General features: G+C 39.9%; 1 protein-coding gene and 1 long non-coding RNA gene across 5 annotated transcripts in view; one reads left to right on the top strand and one right to left on the bottom strand.

Moving 5' to 3' along the window:
* ALDH1A2 (aldehyde dehydrogenase 1 family member A2) overlaps positions 1-24,330 on the top strand; it is a 55,186-nt gene that overhangs the window by 4,452 nt on the left and 26,404 nt on the right. For 2 of the 4 annotated variants that reach the window (XM_027736856.2, XM_027736855.2), the window contains exons 2-4: positions 22,007-22,111; positions 22,353-22,493; positions 24,090-24,219. In XM_027736856.2, coding sequence (XP_027592657.2) covers positions 22,007-22,111; positions 22,353-22,493; positions 24,090-24,219 — 376 coding nt within the window. Of the gene's footprint in view, positions 1-20,780; positions 20,861-21,704; positions 21,724-22,006; positions 22,112-22,352; positions 22,494-24,089; positions 24,220-24,330 lie in introns of those variants that run through there. The other 2 variants (XM_039390112.1, XM_039390113.1) reach the window with 2 other exon arrangements.
* Positions 186-24,278, bottom strand: LOC113996148. The gene is made up of 3 exons (XR_003543643.2): positions 24,072-24,278; positions 22,317-22,491; positions 186-546 (listed from the first exon to the last, which is right to left on the bottom strand). It is a non-coding gene; the product is annotated as an uncharacterized LOC113996148 (long non-coding RNA).

Genomic DNA, 24,330 nt, shown 5'->3' with positions numbered 1-24,330 from the left:
GCTTCAGGAGTGTTCAATGGGAAATACTTGGGAGTGGTATCTCAGCCTGTTTGCATAATAAATTTACTTGCCTTTCTCTGTTCTGAAACTGGAGAATTGGTTCTAAAAATCTTTGAAAAATACAGCAGCCATCAGCAATCACAGCTTCCTATCTGTAAGAATGTGAGCTGGATGGTGACCTTTAATAAATCAGAATACACAGTGCCATCATCTCAGATGTGCAGCGTTACACATTTTATACTCGTGGAACAATTAAAAGACAATTCTTTCATTTAATATTAAGCCAAAAAGAATGGCAACATGTTTCTTCTAAGCTTGGTTTTGAGGTATCAGGTAACTCCTAGTTGCTTTTGAGAAAAATTTGGTTTAGGACAGGTATCAAATGTTTCACTTGGCACATCCTCTGTCTCTGTTTTTCTGTCTGTCTCGCTCTTTCCTCCTTTTTCTCTTTCTCTGCAGGAAATTCAAGTGATTTATAGATAATTGGAGTCTTCAGCTTTGAGTCTTGACTTGGGCAGGACTTTTATCCAGGATCCACTTTCCCACCTATTACAAAGAAAAACAATCAGAAATGAAATAATGGATTGTAACTTGATTCTTTCTTTTGAGGGAGTGGTCACTTCATGTCCTAAATGACAAACAACTTCCATAAACAACAAATAACATTAGACTAAAGCACTTTGGCATGAAAAAAAAAAAAGAAAACAACAAACTCAAACCTTGTAAAATCAGACATCTGTAAGCATTCCTAGCAGCCTCTCTCCTGCTAGTTAGCTGGGAATTTTAAATACACAACCAGGACACAGACTTCTTGAACTCTTTATTACATCTGTCTATGAATCTTAACCATTTGGGAGTTAAATCTTTGTGAAAAATAGAAGTACTTGTGAACATTTAAACCAAGTGAAAAAAATTTAAAATATATTTTGCCAATTAAATTCTATTTCTGGAATTCTAAAGTTGGTAAATAGACAGTTTTGTTAGGATAGAACATGTTAAAATGCCAAGATTTCTTAAATGATATTTGTTAAAGATGTGTATGTAAAGATATGTGCTGGAAAAAAAATTATTATTCATTAATCTTTAAAAAACTGCATCGCCCTTGGGGTTGCTATGAAAGCTCCTTCCGAGAACACAGATAAAACAAATACTACCTGAGTGATTTTCATTTATTCGATTATTAGGCAGAATTATTGAAACTTGTGATATATTGCTCCAGTAGGTTTATTGAAGGAACCAGAAAACTGTACATTAAGTCCTTCCAATCTGTACACCTGATGGAGCACAGAGGTGTAATATAGGTTGGATTGATCAGGTAAAATATGTTCAGTGGTGAAAATACACAATGCCTTGCTTTTATGTAAGATGTGCAGCAGTAGCTATTGTGGCTTCAGTGTTGGAAGTCAGCCGATGCTGCTTTTAAAAAACAGTCATTAGAAATATTTTTTCCGCAGTTTTTTTAATACCTTGGCATGATCTGTGAAAAATAAAGTGTTGTAGATGTGCTTAATGAGAACTGGTGAGCAGGATGTGAACCAGACATGCAGGTGAGTGTCCAAGCACACAGGGTTAAGTTTTTCTGCATGGCTGGCAAGTGCTAGGACTGCTACATGGAAGATTATCTCTCTTTTCACTGTGATGGCTCTTTAACTCTTTACTTCTTAACACTGACATTTGGGGAGGGATTGCATGTGCAGAATAGGACGTCTTGTAGTGTTACATGGAATTAGGTTGCTCTACAGCCCTGTGGCACAGCGAGCCCTCGTCAGACTCGTCAGGAGCGTGTTGGCAGTGCTGTGCTCCATATGTAAGGGGGCATGTAGGTAGGAAGGGGATCCAGCCCTCCCCCCTGGCAACAAGTCACGCTTCTACAAAAGTCGACTTTATGCCAGAAACTCTCCCAGAATGGGCTGCTCCAGAAATATCAGATGTGTGAGATAAGCTGTGGGCATGACGTCCGGTAAGGACACGTTACTGGCATGTTTTGTGCAGGAAGCCCAGCCCTGAGAACCTGACAGCTTCTGAGGGTGATCACAGGGTTCTCAGCGTAGTATCATGTTGATACTCCTTTTTTTTTGCTTTTACAAAACTCCATTTTCCCTCCTGAGATGCCTCCCAGGTATCTGACAGTAGATATGGAATCAGCCCAGTGGATTGAGCCCTTTGCAGCATTTCCCTCTGGCTGTCTCCATCTGAGGGGCTAAAGGTGTTTCTACAGGATGTAGCCATCCTTCCTTTGTTATGGCATAACCACACTGCTTTACAAAGTATTTTCACTGTGGTTTTAGTCAGACATGTTGACTTTTTAAAAGACAGCTTGATATAAAACGAGGACCTCAGGGCTTTGTCCTGTCCCAGCTCTGTCACTACATCAGGTAGCTGAGTGAACAAATGTTCTCAGTTTGCATCATATTGGGGACACTAATCCAGATGGGTGTTTTAAGTTTCTTACTTGCCAACTGATTTAAGTCTGAGAAAGAGCTGAACAACTTTAGCATAAGAAAAAGCTGAAGAATTGTGGGTTTGAGAGCTTTTTATAAAGAGGTGCTCTAAAGGGATGAAGTTACAGTGCAGTAGAAGTGAAGAGGTACATGAAACATTTCTGCATGAACAGCCTATGAATTAGCTGACAATCATATTTTCTTTGTCCAGTGTTAAAGGGTTTACCTCTACCCTTACACCATAGGCTAAAATCCATCCAGTTTCCACACACACACCAGAAAAACTACCCAGCACTGCAAAAGAAAGCTGCATACAGGAGTTTGTATGAAGTGTAGGCAAACTGCTTCTGGGTAGACGAAAGCTAACAAATACATTTCAAATTCTCGTATGATAAGCATCTGGGTTTGAAGCATTTTATTATTAAGGTTCAGTACTTTCATCACCATTATGCTTTCTTGGCATTACCCTTTTCATCAAAATTTCCAGCATGTGTTTTCCAGATAAACTTCTAAACTGACATTAAGATAGGAGGCAGCAAATCTATTTTATTTAGAATAATATGCAGAATCTTTGTCATTTTTTGAACTGCAGAAAAGCTTTGGCAAAACTCAGGTAAGTGATGCATACATGCACTTTCCCACCTGTCTTTCCCCAAACGAGCTCCTTTAATGCCTTTTGAAGTCAGATTCAGGGAGTGATGCTTGAGAAAACCAGCTCACCTTTTGGGTCAGGTGGGTGAGCACAGTCCTGTTACAAAAGACTGGGTACAGAAAATTAGAGATGTTTGCTTGAAGAGTAGACAAATAGAACAGCTACTTTCCCCTTTGTGGAACACCTCAGCTTGTGATGCTGCCATTAGATATGTCCCTCTGTATTATCATATATGATGTTTTAGTGTATAAACCGTATTTAGATTTACTGTTGTTTAAATATACAGTTTGAATTCTCTTCTAGTGTATTCATACTTTGGGTTTAGTACTACAGTCCATCAATTCATACAGCAATTGCAAATTGTTTATGCACTTCTTTCCAATTAGCAACCTGAATATAGGATTTCTTTACTCCCAAAGTTTTAAACTCTTCTACATAAACCCAATTTACCCAAGTATTTCATGAGGGACAAGAAACAACTGTAGCCCTACATGTATCCAGTCCCTGCCTTTCCTTACTCCAGTACAGCCATGTAATTCAAGAGCATTAAAAACACAGAAACCACCAGGCTGAAACTGGTCACAACTGGAGAACTCCTGCAGAATGATGCATTAGAGTGGGTAACTATGGTAGCAGTGACCTCTTACTGTGCTGAATCTTTAGGGAAAGGCTGGATCTTTAGGGAAAATGCAAACTGGTTTAATGCATCAAACTGTGCAATAATATATTTCTGTCTCTGTCCAGTCTGTAAGGTCAGATGATACACCGAAGGACAAGTGCTATGCAGTTAGTGCTTTTGTCCTCTTTGCAAAAAATGTTTAAAATTTCAAGTATTCAAATACAAAAGATCCATATATTTATTTGCACAACAAAACCAGAAGGTCAATAATAATTAGAGCACTTGCCCAAGTTGAAAAGCAGACAAATTCGTACCCCTGCTGTGAAGCAAACAGAGCAGAAACTTGAATATGGATTCCTAATTTCTGATGGTGGATAGGCCCAAATTTTGCCACCTTTGGCTATCCTTGGAAAGAGTCTCACATTCTTTCCTGTTGAATAATTCACTCTTAAGTTTGTATGAGGTCTCAGAGACATCAACTTGATATCCCAGTGGGCAGGACACTCATGAAGGAAAAGCAGGATTCATGTCTTTTCTCCAAGAGTACTCACAGTGTTAGACAGAGCAAGGGTTTGATCCAAAATCTGTGACTGTCTAGGCATTGGCTGTATGTATGGAGGATTGCGTTGGGACACACACATCCTCTCACACTCTCTTCTGAGAGTTCATTCTGACTGAAAAATAATATCCCTCTTTAATTTTTCATTACATTTTGTCCTTCAGAAACATTTCCCACAGAAGTTCACCAATTCTGATGCATTCCCACATTAAATTTCTGTCTTGTTTAGCCACATTTTATGATAAATCCCACAGTCCAGCAATTTTTGATGCAGCTTGTCCATCACCCTGTCCACGCAAAATTGTTCCCGACAGATCTTAATGGGCTCTGCCTGTTTGAAGTTATTTGCTGCCATAAACTGCCTTGTTCCTGGGAGCACCACACCGTGGAACCACTGAATCCAGTTGTCATCCCTTCTTTACACTGCCTGTTGTCCGACATTTCAAGTCACTGGGAACAGATCTGCATCCAGAAGTCTGGACCCTTCCTTTCAAGAGCCTTGTCTTTGCATTTACTACCTTTGGCAAATTTCATCTCCCTTGAATTGCCCAAATGTCATTTTACTTCAGCCTTAGTAATATTTTCTGCAGTCCACTGATTAGCTTGAACATTTTTATCTACAAATTCTATACCTTACTATTAATGATCTGCAAAAGCAGGTGAACCAAGATATCGATTGCTAGTCACGGGAATGAAGGGGCACCTTGCTATTAACCTCTTTCCAGGGAGAATTATCCGTTTATTTCCAGTCTTTTTATCTTATCTCTTAACCACTTTTTAATCCATGGCAGGACTTTATCTTTCACCATATGGTTACTAACTTTCCTTAATAGCCTCTTGCTAAGGACTTTATCATCAAAAGCCTTTTTAAAGTCTAAATAAATTATATCCACTGATTCATCTCGGCTCCTAATTTGACTAACTATCTTCCAAGAAATCTCACACATTTACAGAGATAAATGACAAAAGATGAGTTCAGTGGTCCATATCATAAATTCTTAGTCAGGTCCTGCATAAAGTCACATTTCTTCTTTTACAGTTTTGCAGCTATTTTTCCTAAGGCTGAACTGTAACTTTTATTTATTTTTTTTTTTAAATAGTTTCATTCTCCCTGCTCTAAAAAAACCACAGCTTTTTATCTGTTTGTTCGGGGGTTTTTAAGAGTAGAACTCCTTCTCTGAAACAAGTAACCAATATATCAACTTTAGTTCAGCTGAAAGAAATGACAGACAAAAAATGCACTTAAAAGAGAGACAAGGTTATAAGGAAGCTATGTAAATATAATATAAGCACAGATGTGTAAAGATTTAAAAAATCTTCAGAAAGTTGCAGTTCTATGCAGTCCTCTAGTGCGGAATCCTCAGACAAGCACTGGCACCCCTACTCAAGCACAGTAAGTGCGTGAATAGCTGCGTGAAGATTTACTACTAAATATTACACAGAGAGAGATGGAGTCTAAAAAATGATTGCCATCCAAGGGCCCAATCATTTATTATTGTTGTGCTTTCTCAAATGAATTCCTATTCAGGCTGCATATACCTGTTTTTTCTCTGAAACACAATTTCCCTATTCAGGAATTTGTCCAAAAACATATTTCTATTGATCAACATTTTCTGTTAATAGAAATCTACCTTTCTGACAAGAATGCAGCACATCAGTTTTAAGTTACACAGTTAACTAAGCTTTTGGAGCACTTCATTACTGAAACTATGATATGTGAAGCCACGTCAAAGTGTTGTTGCAACAGCAAGGCTGAAATAGTCTCCAAAATGACAAAAGAAAAAAAAGGACCTTATTCTTGATTACTTGATGTCAGTGCCTTTTACAGAGAGTCTAGTGAACCATATTTTTACCTATGACTTGAAACATAATACATTCCAGCTTAGTTGGACTGAGGTGGGAAAATACTTCAGAGAACGATCCACATCAAAATCTGTGACCCAAATAAAAACATTTAAGGTCAGCTCAATCTCAGTTGAACCTCAGCTGGAGGTTAAAACACAAGGACCTCACTGACCACCAGAGTATATAGACCTTAATCTGTGAGGGATTCGTAGGTAATGAAGACTTTGAATTGAACTCAAAGTCTAAAGGGATGCTGGTGGGACAGCTGTGGAGAGGCTTACAGCAGGTGCTGTGGTTACAGAAAGGATAGAGTTGCTAATTTCCATGTGGATTTCTAGTATGCCCTAATTTAAAATAAGTGAGCTACAAGGAAATCCATTTGGAAAGTCACAAAGATGTAGGAAGTGTTGTATGGAAGAACAGGCTGCAACCTCTTTGCTGAACTTGGATGGGAAGAGGATGCCAGGGGGCACTGTCCTATTGCCATGCTCTGGTCGTGTGGCAGTGGTTATACAAAATTCCTTTGTTTTACTCAGAAACTTTCCATACAGAAATTCCAAACACATGTATTTACACAGGTAAGGGCTTTGCTTTAAAGTGAGACTGATTTCTTTCCAAAGAAGAGCTATTTCTTATTTTGGGCAAATACATGTATTTTTAGACTGTCTTATAAAGGCTGATCTTATCCTTTTGTGAGTAGGTCAACATGCCTTAAATTTGGGCCCAAGTGACTAAAGCTGGTCAAAACCTCAGGGGTACATTTCATCTGAAATAGATCTCTCCAACTGGAAGGTTCTTCCAGGTTTGTCCTGTGGCATTGTTTTCTCATGCTTCAGTGGGAAAAACACCACTTAATACATCATCATCATCATCATCATTTTCGTCTACCCCACCGCTACCCTGGTATACTCCTACTGGCTTTTATGCAATTCCTGATGCCTTAGATTTTGAAAACTGGAAGAACTGAGATGCATTAGCATTTGAGATTCCTTTTTATTTCAGAAACTTTATTTCAACTCTTTGCAGCACAATTGCAGCTTGTCCTGGACTTTAAAAAATTTTATATACTGTTACTGTTAGATTTTAGTACAGATGATTCTGTAGAATAAGTATTTTACCTGTCATCTTCTAGTGTTCCAACTAGTGGCTCTGCTTTTCTAAATTTTGGTGAGAAATAAAATCTACTTTCATATAGCCAAATTTACATCCCCCCCCCCAAATGAGCAGCCACTTCTGGAAACACCTTCAGCCTCTCTTTAATACCTTTCATAGCCTGATTGTTTTCAGAATCCACTGACTCTCCCACAACCTGCATCTGCTTATTTATTTAACTTTGGCTCCTCCTGACTGTTTTATTTGTGTTACCTTTTTGGTAATTTTATTCAGAATGTTTGGTAGCAATTTTTTTTTTTTTGGGGGGGGGGTTGTGTTTTGCAGTCTTTTAAAGTTAGCACTTTGGTTCTTTTTTTTCAGCCTACTTTTCCTCTCATATCGTCCTTCTTAGCCACCCCATTTATTTTCTTGCCTGTGTTTCCCGTTTTTAGCCTTGGGAATGCAAATCTTCTTTGACTCTTTCACATTCTTAAGCCTCCATGCTGACTCTACGGATTTTAATTTCCTAGCTTCAAGCAGGGAGTTTCTAAGTTACTTCCTCTTTAAAAAAAAATCCGCTTCTTGAAGTTTAGTATCCCAGAGAGTAGGGCTTCTTCATGTGTTTCTCTCCTGCAATGAAGCTGGAATTATTTACGTGACGACCATTTCTCAGGGGTTCAGACACAATTTTTAGTCCTTGACAGGTATATGTCAAATGCTGTTTACATTAGGATACAGAAAACTCTGTTCTCTACACACTATTTCAGTGCAGCTTTCGCTGAACTAAAATGTGGTTATTTTGGCACCAGTCTTACTGCCCTCATATCCTTTTTCCTCTTCAGTGCCACTTCAATGTCACTTCAGATGCTCTTATCCAGAAGTCACCACTTCACTCCTGCTATTATCCTTCATGATCTGCATTGCTTCCCTATCTGGGGCTCTATATTATGTGTTATGTCTCTCCTCCAGGCAGTACCCACGCAATGTGCTGCACAGGGAGCTGCTCCCCCCTCTCTGCAGCCTCACTTGTCCTCCCTACATAGCTTAAACATACCAAGTGTGCTATGCCTCTGATAATTCTCATCCCTTTATGCTCAAAAAATTGCTTATTTTTCCCCTCTCTGTGATCCAGTCCAGATCACACAGTTTCACACTCAAGTTTCTTGTGCTGGTTTATGGGCACTTGTGCTTTTATTTCCTAACTATAACATGACCTAGATGAAAATTGTGATCTAGTTAGTCGAGAAATCCTGTAAAGTCTTTTCAGCTAAACCACAAAAGTGCTTCCCAAGGCACTGCACCTCACTTTTATTTACCACTCTGCTCGTGTAAAAAGTCCTTAAAATAGAAATTAATTTTAAACTAGGTTTAATACCTCTTTATACTGTCAAATTGATTTGAGAAGTCATTTATGTAACTGACAGGTGGATACATAGATTTATTTTTTTTTTAAGGAACCAATTCATTTTGTTGTCTGAAACATATTTGGAGTCTATTTTAAACGTTCTTTGCACCCAGACATAAAAGCACTGTCCTGATTCCACGGGATATTTTCAAAGCTCGCCAGTATACCTTAACATATGCATTTCACATTTGCTTATGTGGTTTTTTTTTCAGCTGTAACAGAAGTAGTTTAAATTTATTCTTGAGTTGTTAGAAACACGCAAGAAATTACCACCTGCCTTTCCAAATCAAGAGGTTTATTTTATTTTCTCAGTTTCTTCAGTTGTGAGGTATGGTTGGAGCAGTCCTGTACCAGAATGGTCTGCATGGACCTTGAGAAACAAGCACACATGTTTGTCAGGACATCTGGCTAAGCCTTCATCCCCTTTTCCATCAGTACTTGACATTTTGTTGGTCTTCCTCTTTTTGTCCTTATCACACTTTACCACAGCTACTTGACGGCCTCTTCTCTTTTGTGATGTTTATGGGATGCTGTTTTCCTGAGAGGTGAGAATCAAGCTCTGCCTTTTCACTAGTCCATTTGAAATTGTGATATAAGACTAACAACAAACGTACTAGCTGTGCTGATGGTGACCCAGGAGTCTTGGTGGTCCAACCCTTTGATAGTGACTTTAAAATCCATTTGTTACATTACTAAAGACATTTTTAGCTGGCCTCACTCAACTGCAAGTGTTAATATTCTGCTCCATCAAATCTTTCAGAAAGCATTAATTGATTCAGCCTCACTGTAAAACTGGTGACAAGGCTCCTTCACAGATGGGGGAGTTTAAATTTGTGGGAGTGTAACCATGACTAACTCAGACAGTAGGTCAGTGTCAGAGGCAGGATCTCTTGCTAAACCAGCCAGACTACAAGAAGATCAAACATCTATTTTTGTACATAGTATTCTGGGAAATGGCAATACAGATGGATTTCAGAGCCGCTGTTTACATGTGGATGCATGTCTGCACTTCTATATGGCATTAGTTGCACACTTCTCTGTGTGCTCACCTACACACACACACACGGTATAGATGAAAAGACCACTTTCTTTATGCTCTTTCTCTTTCTGTGTCACTTTATGAGGAGTTGTCTCTGTTATTCCCTTGAGCATTGTCAGGGAGGCAGTGCCCTCCCTGCTGCAAGATCTGCATAATGAGTTCAGATGAGGCTGGGGCTTGCAATGTTTTTCCCCTCTGTACCTCTCTGTTAGGAGGAGCATTCCATCGGTGCCGTGCAGTGACAGTACTGGAATTGGTGCTGGTGTTGTTTCTCTTCGCTTCTCTAAGGTTTTGTTTTAGTAAGGCACTCCAACATGGAGGGAGAGGGAAGGCCCTGCTATTTAGATGACAACCAGGAGCCCGGTTCAGAACATGCCCACTGACGGGTGCAGCACAGCTCTTCCTCCCTCCAGCCAAGACAACTGCTTTTAATGTTGGGATTCTGCATGAAACAAATGTGTTCACGCTCTTGCTCTCTGTCTCAGTTCATTTCTTTCCTTGAGGGAGCAACAGGACAAATCCTTTGACGACTTATTTCCTGGTTAGAAGCCTTTACCTGCTTTCCTGGAATGGTTCCCTGTGACTGGGAACCTTTGTAGTCAGCTCTTCCAGCTGTTTGCCTAAACGGTCTTTAGGGAGACTAAAAGCAGTGAACCTGGAACAGCAACATTTAACTGCAGCTAAGTCCCAGGGGAATTTAGTTATTACTTAACTGGATTGAATTTGCAACATAACCTTATACCAGATAACTGCCAAAGGTTGCATGACATTAACCTTCACAAGCAGCTCGTCTCTGGTGTGCTCCTTGCAGAAGGGTGGGCATGGGCTGACAAGTTTGCTGTAATTAATGCTGGGTTCCATGCCTTTACATACCAATAGTATTTGCAATGCCTGGGTGAAAAATTTCTCAGATTAAATTCTTGATGGTGATTTTAGCCATTTAGTGATCACGTGTCATTGTGTTCACTACACCGAGCATAAATCCTGTCTTGTAAACAGTAGGGAGACTAATGAGGTTTGCCCACATTCTGGTATCACTACAAGGGGTTCCAGCAGAGAAAAATGGAGTTTGGTTAGAAAGTGGAAAAGAAACATGAATTTTAAAGGAAGGGGGGGAGGAGGAATCTCAGGACTGCATATATGAATATTTGGTTTTTTTAAGGAAACCTTTTCATTGACAAGACTTTCAGTGCACTGTGCTCATTTAAGGAAATCTCTGTATAGTTAGATTTTGGGTTTGCCTTAGTCCGTGCTTTTAATGCTGCATGTTTGGCAAAAGTTGAGGGTCATGTTTTTAATTTACATACTCAGAGTTATTAGTCTGTTTCTATTTAAAGGTAAATAGAAGAGCTCATTTTTCATGCAGGCCTACATCTCTATACAGAATAGCTCAGCAGTCATATATAAAAATGTTAAACTCTCTTAAACATTGGCATTATTTTGCTATACCCTCAAGTGTTTTATTTGCTTGAGACTGTAATCAGCTCTTGGAAGAACGCTTCACATCCAATTTTAGTCTTAGCACCACAGTGTACTTTGGGGTGTAAATTTGTCAGGTATCCAAGCACAGTAGGATACTTTGACAGTTTAAGCCCAGTTCTCCCCAATCAGCCTTATGAATAATAAAAAGCAGAATGACCTATTCCAGTTTTGTATATATAAAGGCAATGACTTCTCAACAGAAAGAACTGGAGGAGAAATCAGAACTGAACTCTGAGGAAAGGGAATGTAGCTAAAGTTTTCTTCTCCCCTGAAGAACATTCTAAAGTACATAGATCAGTATTTCCCAAGACTTTCTATTAAAAAGAATTTCCAGCCTAAGAGATTTCATTGCAGCATTGAATGAGAGGTGTTGGGTTCCTTTGCATCTTCTTGAAGAGCAAAAAGGGTTTATAAATCAGACTTCTGGGAATTGTTATCTCACAGCTTCTTCTAACAAACACAACAATTTGTTTTAAAGGCTTTCACCAAAGATGTCATAAGTGGTAATCCCTATGTTGTAAGTGGGTACTTAATGTGATTTAACTTAATGCTGATGATGCAAAGCTATTCTCCCCCAAAGCCCATTAAGAACATCCAATTTTCTGGTAGACTAACACTCCTGCTTACTGTGGTAGAGATAAGTGACTGTTTAACCAGGACAATAAGGAATAGTGTCAAACCAAGGCTGCAAAACTTAGTGACCACAAAACTGTTCTTTGTGAAACTTCAGACTTTGAATGTAAATGTCACAAGCTGGATTTTTTCTTTTTAGGAGTAGTTTGAATTTCTGTATGTACAGACATGTAGATACAGGCACTTTGAACCACCTTACTGAGCACACTGGTGAATATAATTATTTATGATATTAATAAGTATGGTCTAAGTAAAAAAGGTCCAGTGCAAGCCATATATGTAAATAAGGTAAAGAACTGATAAATAGAGTTTTATTTCATGTTGCCCTAAAGTGCAGATAATTCTAACAGTTTATGCAAGACAATTCTTGTCACACCACATGCTTATTTGTTTGATTTTTTGTGGATTTTGTATATGCAGAACGACACAAAAGGAAATGTCAGTGGCATAATTTAGAAAACATGCTAACAGTAACATTCAACAATACTCAGGATGCAAAGCAGAAGTGAAGGCAGACTTTTCAGGAGCTTAAGGCTGCTCACTTGGGTCTAATATAGAGTTAGCACTTTGCAGGTCAGTGGCTCTGCTATTTGTCTCTGACCTAACAGATCTGGAGTTCTTCACATCAAAACCAAGTCTTGCTGAGCTGAGATCAAACGTGTTAAGGTAAGGATCTTGCCAGTGATTTATCGTGCCAGGGAGGGTGATCAGGCCATAAGGGGCCACTGCAAATGAAGCTGACATTCCAGCAATTTCTCATGTGTAGTTATAAGGTGATTTTCTCAGGCAGAGCTTTTAAGTCAAAATAAAATTGCCCATTGTATTTTTCCGTGTTGCCTATAATGCCTGAAATCCTAGTAGGAATATTTATTTATGCAACACTGCTAATTTCTAAGTAAGAACTTGCTCCTGGTGATGAGCATTTAAAATGGCAGTTACCTACCAGTGAGGATCTGCTAGATTCTTTCAAATGGCAGAGCACGTTTCCCATGAACAGATAAAATAGCTCACACTGTTTTCTGTCACACAGAATGAGCACACAAGACTTGCAATGCACAAACAATGCAAAACACTCGAGAACTACACGGACTAATACTAGTCTTGTTTGTACAAACCCCTCCTCTTTCCCACCATTTCAAATGAGTGCATGTGGAAGGGTTTGCAGGATCGAGTTCTTAATAGCCACAACTTCATTAAAGCCCAGTGACAGCTCAGTAATTGATTCTGTAAACAATTACTCCCTAATCTCCACTCTCTATTTAGTGGATTTTTAGAAATCTTTCATTATTTCATTTTTTAAGGTGCAGTGACACCAAGGATCATACTCCATAAAAAACACTGCCATCCTTACCCTAATCATCCAGCAATGGCTTTTCTTTGTTACTAGTGAAAATGTAGAGCAGACTTAATTTTTTAGTCATCCTGGTTTCACAAGCAATGTTTTCTGATGCAGTTAAAAAAGAGAGCAAATATTCTTCTCCAGCAATTTAAGAGCTCCACGGGTGAAAGGATAAGTAAAGCTTGGGAGCTTAGTTTCTTAAGAATACATGAAATATTACCTGAGCTATGTTATTGCTCCTGTATTGTGCTACTAACAGCAGATAAATTTTTCATTAACTGAAAAAAAGCAAAAAATTACTTAGAGGAAAACCTTTATGTGCTGTAAGAAAAGTTTCTTCCCACAGGTTTAATAAGGCAGCCAAAAGGAGTAAAATGTTTGTGGTGGGTATAGTTCAACAGACAATGAATCTGAAGTTTCTTCTCTTTAGATTAATTTTCTTGAACAACCAGGCACAAAATAATCCCTTTAATGAGACTGAATTGAAATAACGGATGCTGTATCAGCATGTGGCACAGTGAGAAACTAAAATAGAAAAGGGTATCATCACAGTTTGGCAGCTTGGGTTTTGTGCAGGAAATACTTGGGGGGGAGGAGGAAAGTAAGCACGCTACTGCATGTTGTTAAGACTTATTTAATCTTCTTAACTAATTACTCACACTTCCTAATTCAAAATCATACAAACAAAAACGTTTAGATAAGCCGGGAGTTTTTTCAAATGGGTGCCCCCTACAGCTTAGAAAACAAACATGACAGGTTTCCCCTGTCTGATGTGCTGCCATTTGCAGAAGGACAGACCCAGCTCCCAGAAAGACAGAAGACTAATTAAGACAGGAAGACAGGCAGGTCAAACATTTGGTGTGAGGGATTTGGGACATAGGGGAGAAAAAATCATGTTACATTCCACTTTCACAGCAGACTGACAGGAGGCTTCAAGCCCTTTCTCTGATTCCATTTGCTGCTCAGAGACCCTGGATTCCTCCAATTTCTCCTCCCATCACACCCCTTTCCTAGTGTACCATTCTCCAAAGCTCTTCCCTCTGGGAGCTGGTTCAGCAGGGGTCTTGCCATATCTACCTTTAAGCACCTAAACAACATGTCCAGGTGAGAGGGCCAGGGCAGCAGCCCCTGGATACAGGGCAGAGATGGATCCTGCCCCAAGGGAGGGCTTACACTCTCCCGCACCCCACTGGGAGTGAAGAGACTGAGCCTCTGCCACCATTGGGTGCTGGATGATGTGAATCCTCCTCCAGCTCATGTCTGGCACGCAGAAGTCTGCCTTCATTTATGCAGGCTGAAATGTCGCTGAGACCTTGATGTTATTCACTTGTTTTAAATACTTGGCTTCTAATCCAAAGTCCAGTGATCTCAAGGACTGTTTTTGATTTCAGTAGGGTTGACTCAGGCCTTGCTACTTGGAATTTACATCCAGAAAAGTTAGACAGCCTGGTCTTCCCATCAGACATGCACCCTTGGCACGGGACTCAGGTTGTGTAAACATAATTCTACTGGAGTGTGACGTACTGCTGCACTGGCAGCAAAACCAGAGCAGCCTCATCCACTTCTTGTGCATTTTATTTCCAATTTGACTTTTTTTGATCCTCCTGCTCTAGTATGTTTGTAAATGTTTAAAATTCTCCAACCCTCTCGATACACTCCAAAGTTTGGACTTTAGAATTCTTGAGTGAAATTTCAAGTTTGGATTTATGAAGGAAAGCCCCTTTTATGGTACCCCATAGCCAAAAACCTTCAGGCTCTGAGGTCCAAATGAGATGTTAAAAAAGAACAAACTTCCCAAAGCACACAGAGCTTTAGAAATAGAGCTCTTCTTCTTTTTCAAAATTTTTCTTTTTGCACAGTGTGGGGGGTGTGAGTAAGGAGAGGGAAGGAGCTAGGACAACCCAGCAGCTAAAGAGGAAAAAGAAAAGTCTACATGTTCTGGTTTTGTTTGGCCTTACAGACCTCACAGACTCTGTAGCATGTGTCAAGTTTCCAGTGAAACAGCTTTGTCTCCTAGTACAAACACCCCTCCGGAGGCTGTTGCCACTGATTCTTTTTCCTCAATTGGGGCCTGATTCAGCTCCCACTGAAACCAGTTGGATTTTTCCTTTTGTTCTACTCTGGGTGGGGTTGGACCTCTCGTGGCTGAAAACCAGCTCTGCCCACGGGAGCTTGCTTGCCAGAATTAAATTTGGTGCAAAGTTGTTACTCATGTACAGTTCACTGTTACTCTTCAGACAATTACAGTTGCTCTGCAGTTGAAAGGCATCTCATTACAAGAACCCAAACCTGGGTAACTTCTGAGGGCTGATGCTGCTCTGTGGTACCACAAATGAAAGACACAATAACCACCCGTGCCTGTGTGCTCAGCCAGCCTGCCCTGGCTCCTGGAGGTGTGTCCATTGAAAGCCATGCAGCCGTGCCCGAAGAGACTCATTCACAGCTTGTCCTCAGCTTCTGCACTGGGAATGTTTGGGGATGTTGGCTCAGAGTGAACTGCCAGCAAGGAGCAGTGATTCTTGCTGCTCACCTGAACAGTCCTCTTAAAAGTAAAATACAACCAAACCAAACAAAATAAAATAAAATAAAATAAAAATAATAAAATAAATAAAATAAAATAAAATAAAATAAAATAAAGTATAAAATGGCACTACTGGTCCATTGCTGGTTAGGCTGCTGGGGTTGGCTTTTGTTTTCCTGGTGCCTTCTTATAAACCAGGTTTTCGCTGATTCCATAGCCAGCTGTTGGTTTCCAGTCACTCCCAGGAGTGCCTCACAACACTCTCTGGCTAGAACGTGAGAGATTTGCTGTATCAAGACAGCCATAAAAGTCAAGGAAAACAAGGCTTGTGAAAATAAACAAGCTGCACCTCTGATTGGCAATCCCATCTACTTCATTCCCTTGCAATTGTACTAATCATTAGGACTCTTGAAATGTTTCCCAAGGAGAGGAAATGAAGTTGCCGAGATGGGAAAGGATATGAAATTTCCTGACCAGACTGAGGCACAGGTGCCCGGTATCTGGGATGTTATGCAGTATTTACCAAGGGAAATGCTGCTGCTGGATTTTTTGCATGCCTCTAAAATTGTTGTATGTCCCCTCTCCCCCAAAAAAGTGCCATTGTGTATTTGTTAATGCCTCCAGCTCTGAGAAGATGCTGAGGGCTGAACAGCTGTGATTCTTTTATAAAGCACTTTGGCATCTGATGTCCCCTCCCCCATCCCCACAGATTTAACGTCAAAGGCTCTCTAAGGAAAATCCACATATGAAAAAAACATCTTTGATGTAACAAAACTATAACCAGCTACTAAATCAATTGAGTTAGGAAATTCCCATTCCTTCCTCCATTCATCCAGAACCAAATCTCCTGTGGGAAGCCATTATTATTTGGATGTTAAAATCCTCTTCCTGTACCAAAAAACATTTCTGGAGCTGCAACAGCACAAAAACCTTGTTTATTAAATCCATGGGAAAATAATTCCACCTCCAAAGAGCTGAATGCTGGGCCACTGTCTGTCCACTGGCTGAAGTTCTTAGTTAAACAGCTGGGGAGCCTGAGGAAAATGCCTGATGACATCATCACTAAGCAATATCGAATTAAGAATGTAGATCATCATTTCACTCACACATCATTTGAGAACATTTTCAAGAAAGGAAATGGAAAGTTACATTGTTGCCACCTGTGTTGATTACTCCTATGAATTAAGAGAGCCCAAATTACTTTTTTTTCTGAAGGTTTTAAGGAAAGACAATACCAAAAAAAAAAAAAAAAAAGAGAGAGGCAGTGAACATGCAGGAATCCCCAGTGAATGTAAAAATCAGTTCCATTTCCCAAATCCAGGGCTAGCCCCTGGCTGAACAGCAGAGGGAATCTGTAGTACCATGAAACCAAAGCTCCTTCAAGTAAGAGCTGCAAAGAAGATATTTGTTCTCTGCTATATTTAAATTAATTATACTTAAGATAGTTGTTTTGTATTTTCTCAGTGGTAAATAGTGCTGAAAAAACAAAACCCTGTGCATTTTCTCCCTGGTCTAAATTTTGCTACTACTGCACTGCAGATTAGAATGTCCAGCCTTGGGATGTACACATCCCTTCCTCTTTGACTGCTTATCACTCCAATTACCTGCATGGTTTGAAATGAACATTAAGTTGCTAATTATTAGTAAGCTAACTGGACAGATGGCTACTTAAACGAGACATTGTAGTTGTTTGTTTGCAAAGCTTAATTTGCTTTGCATTATGCTAAAAACATTTACTCTTGGCTTGATTTCAAAACTGATGAGCATCCAAAATGCTATTGAACTCAGCACTCAATGCTTGTGAAACACAGGGCTTGTGCAAAATGCAATATATGATTTCCTTCCAACTACATGTCAGCAATCTCAAAGTAACTTGGAATTTTTACACGATAACTTTGAATTTTACTTTTCCTTTGTATATTTTTTTTGGTATGATATGGTATCTCAAAGGCTCTTAGTCACGTGGCCTGTAGGGTGGGTCAGATGGCTTCCCTGTGGAACTCTGTCAGCAGTGGTTGTATGTGAGTAACCCCAGGCAAAATTTGAACCTAGCAAAGACATGGTGGGACCAGAATCTTGCAAAGTTCTATCAAAAGATCTATGAGAACATGTGTGTGAAAACAAGAGGTTATTGTCAGTACCAGGAGCTATGTGATTGTTCTCTTTAGGAAAATCCCATGCCCTCTCCCTCTTTCGTTTGGAAAGGAACAGAAGTTGCCAAGAGATCTTTATGAAGAGCTCTCGTGAGAATGATGACACTTCACAAGGGCATGTTCACAGGGGCAACCAGGAGCTTCCAAGCACGTCCGTGCCACTGTAGGGCCTGTTTGAAATGCCCTCACCTCACACACACACAGCCTCACCCACCTGTGCCTCACCTGCTGCCCGACCTGCACGTTCCCTTAGGCAGCACAGGGGAACAAACGTCTTTATTTTCCTCCTTAAAGCACTGAGCACCAACTACAGCCAAACTGCTCCCTTACCAGAGGCCTTGACTGTTTAGCCAGTTGGCTTTGTCCTTGGCCAAATCATCACACTGACAGGGACACCTCAGGAAAGCAGGAAAGTTTGCCTTTTATCTTCCTGCTCTGACATTACTGCAGTTACTGGCTTTGCTGAGAGTAAATGGCAAACAAAATGTTTGTGTGTTCCAAGATTTTTCAAATGCTCCCTCCTTCCCTTTTCATTTTGGCACAGTGCTATTGATAGCACCCAACAGGCCAGATTATTTAACTACCACAATACCACATAGCAAATGCATGACACATTATACACTTTTTCTTTTCCTTACTGCATATCACAAAAGGTAACACTAGGACTCAAACAAAAACAAATTACCTCAGTAACTCCTGGAAAACTCAAGTGGTTAATCAGTTACCTTTTATTTACATATATATGCTTAATGCTGAATTAAGTTGTAAAAACCAAAGGCTGATTTATAGCCCAAGTCAGCCTTAATTAACATTGATTCCAGGGGAATAGTAAATGTGAATAGCCTTCACAATTGAGGTTGAACAATGAACTCACTGGGTGTTGTCCAATTTGTAGCATGATTTACATGGAAGCAAGCCCTTCTTTTTCCAGGGTTACCCCTTTTTTATCTGGCGTTTAGGATGGGTTATATATAATCCATAGATAGGAACATTTGCTGTCAAATATTCTCCCTGATTTACAGTTAGCCTTCACCATGGTCGCTATAAATAAGGCAGAAAAAAACCCTATTTGAGGCTTTCCAGGGATTCCTTGTTCTTGCAATGTGTCATCGCTTCTCCATTTCATGGCATTTTTACGAAGTGGCCATAATGAAAGTCAGATTAAATGTACAGGATATATACGTTTAATCAACAGCCATTGGAGTCAGTAGTGCTGGAAGAGTTATAAAAGCCCCTATGAATGCAAATTTATTGCAAAAGAATCTGCGTCTTGGTGGTAGGAATATCTGCTGAATGGTACTACCTGACACAGAACACCTAAAACTTTCAAAAGTGAATTGTTTAAGTGCAAGGTTTTGCTTGTAAAGACGCCAGCTGCTGGATTTCAAGACTTGAAACTGTTCCAAAACATGGGACTAGGTACTTTATTTGTGCACTAGAGTAAATACTCCGATTTTACTGCCAATTTAAATGTGCTCAGTTTACAGTAATGAGCTTGTATAGGCAATACCTTGTTTATAGAAAGTGGAACAGGAAGAAACTAACATTAACCATTAACAGTAGCAATTTCTCTTGCCTTCAGCTCTAACTTTATGCCAAATAGATCCTTCCCATGTCCTATCTGAAATATTTACTATTACAGTTCTTTTTCTAAATCTGTGGGATAAATGGAGCATTCAGTAAAATAATACACCTTTTCCTTCCAGCTGATTTGAATTGCAACTCTCTTTTGTAATTCCAAAGCACTATTTCTCATTCCTATGATGAAATGTATTTTAAGAACAAATACATGCCCTATGCACTAGCAAACCCGATGATAGGTGTTAATCCCTGCAGAATGGAGTCAGAATTTTTTAATCCTTTAAAAAAAGCACAGACGACTTCTGGAAAGGAAGTACTGAATTGCAGTTGCCATGACTTCTCAGGTCCTTGTACTCAGCTGAACTGCTTTATTCTTTCAGTACAGCTCACACGAGAAGCCTATGTGTTTATGTACGTACTGTCACCTTAAACAAACATGCTTACATCTCCTCTGGCCATCTGCTCCTGAAGCTGAGAGCTTTTCTCCCTTCCCCTTCCTCCTCAGCACCCCCACACACACTGGGTGCAGAGTTAACTCAATGAAAGGCATGACAGTAAAATCCTTCCCCCACACAGGTCATAGATCTCAGTTTCTTTTTTTCACTTACAGTCTAAAATGTGACAATAATACGCTGGAGGATTTTGGCAGATGGTGTTAATCACTAGAAATAATACTGGAGATTCTTTCACTATCTTATTTTAGCTGGTTTAGCTCCAAAATGTCCTAACAGGGACCAGTACTTGGGTTTGCCAAATATTGTGATCACTGAGCAGGAAGACACCAGCACGGCCTGAGGAGCTTAAAGTTCAAGGACATGAACAGGTTCAGGATAAATACAGCGCACAAAGAAAGCAAGGGTAGTGGGGTGGTAGGTCCTGGGTTCAGCAACCTATGAAAACCTAAACAAAAGAGTGGGAAAAGTAAAAAAAGAACAGACTGGAGTGGGTGGAAGGGCACACAGCAGAGTGGCTGAAGCTGGAGGACAGGGAAGAAGAGGAAACACAGAAATAGCAAAAGTATCCATAATAGCAAAAGCTCACGTAATTGTTCCTAAGTACAGTTGCTCTACCTCCAGGGTCTTTTCCAGGCAGCCACAGGTTCTCTCCACACATCTTCTTTAGGAAGAAATTCTTTACAGAAAGGGTAACCAGGCATTGGAATGGGCTGCCCAGGGAAGTGGTGGATTCTCTGTCCCTGGAGGTTTTTAAGATGAGACTGGATGTGGCACTTAGTGCCATGGTCTGGTAACTATGGCAGTAGTGGATCAAGGGTTGGACTTGATGATCTCAGAGGTTCCTTCCAACCCTACTGATTCTCTGATTCTATGATTCTGTGATTCTATGTCCTCAGACAGCTGGACATGAGGCAGCTCTGAACCAGAAGCTGTGTCACTGCAGTTAGTGTGGCACTGAGCCTGAGCTAATAAGCCCTGCTGAAAAGAACACAGCTACAGGGCTTCCATTTGGCTTGGAGAATAGGTTGAGCAAGCTCATGTCTGGTAAATGAAAACTCTACAGACATATCTGTGCCTTCCTGTGTAAAAAGATGGTCCAGTTTCTACCACCTGAGTATCTCTGATTGGAACTGAGACTCCTCAGTCTTTCAAAGGGTCCCTGTCTCTATAAACACAGCCACATATGCAAAAAAAAAAAAAAAAGCCTGGTGAATTCCTTCTTTTTGGGTGTGAACTCCTGCCTCTAGTGAAGTAAGGAGTAAAATTCCTATTTATTTCAATGAGGCCAGAACATCCCCTTACACATTTGAAGTCGTTTTTCATGGAATACAATGAAAGTACATTGATACCTGAACTCCAAGAAACCCCTATGGTGCCTGGACTTTTTGAACACCTTTGTTCTTAGAAAGATTTAAAAGACAGGAAGAGTCTGAATACCTGGAAAAACTTTCACTTAGTCATTTTCCTGGAGTGACTTGTTTCATATTTGCTAATAAGTAATTGCATCCTGTTCTTGAAAGTCATTCAGTAGGAAACAACTGACATGTATACAGCTACCAGTAAAAATCTACTTTAAATAAACTCATTTGTCATTACCTTTCTCAAGACAGCTGTTGTCAGCACCATTACCATTCAAATTTGTTTTGCCCGTGACAATTAAGATGATATCAACACCGAGAGAATTTAACAATTTCCATTGTTCCAAGTAGATAAGCAAGTTAGTTCTGTGCTGCAAGCCATCACTGGAGCCATAATTAACTGACTGTGTATTGAAGAACTGTGATGTTTGAGATTATTCAGCCTTGACTGGGTTGTATCAGTGACCAAATGTTTACTTACTGAACTGAATGATTACTCCAAATCCCTGTCTTGTCTCCAGCAGTTTCAAGGCTTTTTGTCTGATACAGGTACTTCTTGTTTTTAGTCTATCTGTTACAGTTTTTGAACCAAATTTGAATGTTAACCAAGTGATTTGGAATCTGATATTGCTCCTATAGTGACACTGCTACAGAACACAGAAAGACATGGGGGCTGACCTCAGCCTGAACGCTTGAAAAGTGTAATTTTCACAGACATAAATAAGTTTCAGCTCTCTTGTATTAGAATCTACAGCCTTTCCTGGGAGTTTGTTGTTATATACATCACAGTTTGCTCATGCAGGAGACCTAATGACTTCTCTTCCTTTTCTAGATTTTCATCAATAATGAGTGGCAGAATTCCGAAAGTGGGAGAATATTCCCAGTATATAATCCAGCAACAGGAGAGCAGATCTGTGAGATTCAGGAAGCTGACAAGGTAATGCATCCCATGAATGGGTATATGTATAAATGAAATGTATAAATAGTTCAAATAACAGATAATAGAAATGTATAAATAGATCAAAGCAACCAGTCCAGGACAGAACTGTTGGACAGTTCTTTTATTAATCGTAGTTCTAAAACCCATCACATGAGGAAGGTTGTACAACAGCAAATTTCATAAGCCTGGGTGTCTTATTTACCTCTGTGCCTTCAGTTTTTTTCTTCCTTCTTCACAGGTCGATACGGACAAAGCAGTGAGGGCAGCCCGGCTCGCATTTTCTCTGGGCTCTGTTTGGAGGAGAATGGATGCATCGGAAAGAGGCCATCTTTTGGATAAGCTGGCGGACTTGGTTGAGAGAGACAGGGCAATTCTTGCTGTAAGTGGCACAAGAAAATCAACAGTCAAATCATTTGTCAGTTTTATATTCTGAGAGCAAATTGGTTCACGAATGTGTTGATATGAGTTGTATTTGAAAGCCACACTCAGCCTCATGGCCGAGATGTCTGGCTGTCTGCTCACGGCCTGATCCAAGGCACATAAAAGTCAACAGGAGCCTTCCAATGGGCTCAAATGAGCTTTTAATTGGACATCACACAGATGCAGGGGTGTGCACACGCGTCTGTGTCTGCAATTCTAACTTTTGTAGAGTAAAAAATGCCAGACTAAGGGATCGGTGCAACCGCTCCCGAAATGCAGGAGAAACGCTCGCCGGCACTCAGCCGGGGACCCGAGTTCTGGGTACAGCACTACTTCGCTGGTGGATGGAGCCATCAAAACAGTGGCATTGTTAATGTTGTTTTCCGCATGTCAACTGCTTTGAACTAAGCCGGAGAACATCTTAATTCCAGCTTTGTCAACACTTAAATCATCTTACCACCGGCACATACTGTAAAATCGCCGCAGGGAAAAGGAAGTGCACAGCAAATCAAGTTTACTCGGCCTGTCATTTGATTTTTATTTCTGGAGCCAAGTTCTTTGCTGAATTGCACTGCAGGCAATGCCATTAATTGCTCTTGGGGATATAAGTCAGTGCAGAATTAGGCCTCCATTCTTCTCTATAGAAACTCATTTGATGGTTGGTGTGTTACACATGGGCGTCCTTTGCCCATTCTTAACGATTTCTTTTAGACAGCTATTGAGAATGAGTTAAGCTCCTCAACATCTTAGGATATTTTATTGGATTCATTTTTGCTAGCTGATCTTAGGAACCCCTAAGAGGACAGCTTATAAGATACTTTTAAAAACTAGGAATATTAACTTAAAAATAAGGACATTAGCTTGTTAATTTATGAGCTTCCCTAGAGGAGAGTTTGTTTATTTGATGGCAATAAATAAACTGGCTGTACAGTATAGATATCTCAGACCTCAGCAGGAGTCTTGGCAGCCATATAGAGAAATTTTTATATTCACATTAATTATATAAAGAGGGATATGTCCATTCTTCTCTTTATGGATTCAGATCATTAATAAGGGGTTACAAGGAGCCCCTTCTCAGCTGTTATCATTAACATAACAGAACCTGGTTTGACAAGCATTTTTATCTTGGCTCCTGATTAAAGCAATTCAGCATTTATAGATCTGGACCAAACACAGTGGCTATTAGGTTCAAAATACACAAAGGCACATGTACATGCATGTGGATACACACATAAACCCACAAGACAGACAGATAAACAAACACACATAAACTCACACATGTTCTTAAAATCATAGCCATTCCACAATACTCCAGAAGAAACCACTTTTTTTTAAAGGAAAATGCTTTTTGTTCACATTTGCAAAATGAAGTACACAAAGGGGATCAGATAACTGTTCTGAAACTTCTGGGGTAAAAGTATGCCAAGATGTAACTGGTTGGTCTTCATTAAAATCTCTGTCATGACTGAAGAGCTGTTAAGATGGTGAATACTTAAGTACAATAGTCCAAAAATGTAACTGTGCTTATATCTCTTACCTTTTTCTTGTCCTCCAGACTATGGAATCCCTGAACAGTGGTAAACCATTCTTGCAAGCTTTCTACGTCGATCTCCAGGGAGTCATAAAAACCCTGAGGTATTATGCCGGTTGGGCAGACAAAATCCATGGAATGACCATTCCTGTAGGTAAGGGGAATTAAAGCACCTAAACCTTCTCATGGCCCCATGGCTTAACAGATTATAGCTTCATGGAATGGAGAAGGGAACCTTGGTTTGGTCTTACAGTTTGTAGTGTGT

Source organism: Pipra filicauda, unplaced genomic scaffold (genome assembly GCF_003945595.2).
Source record: "Pipra filicauda isolate LSUMZ 115617 unplaced genomic scaffold, ASM394559v2 scaffold7_size6619720_pilon, whole genome shotgun sequence".
Classification (NCBI taxonomy): domain Eukaryota; kingdom Metazoa; phylum Chordata; class Aves; order Passeriformes; family Pipridae; genus Pipra; species Pipra filicauda.
Note: the sequence above shows the minus strand (reverse complement) of the source record. Positions and strands in the feature narration are given on the sequence as shown.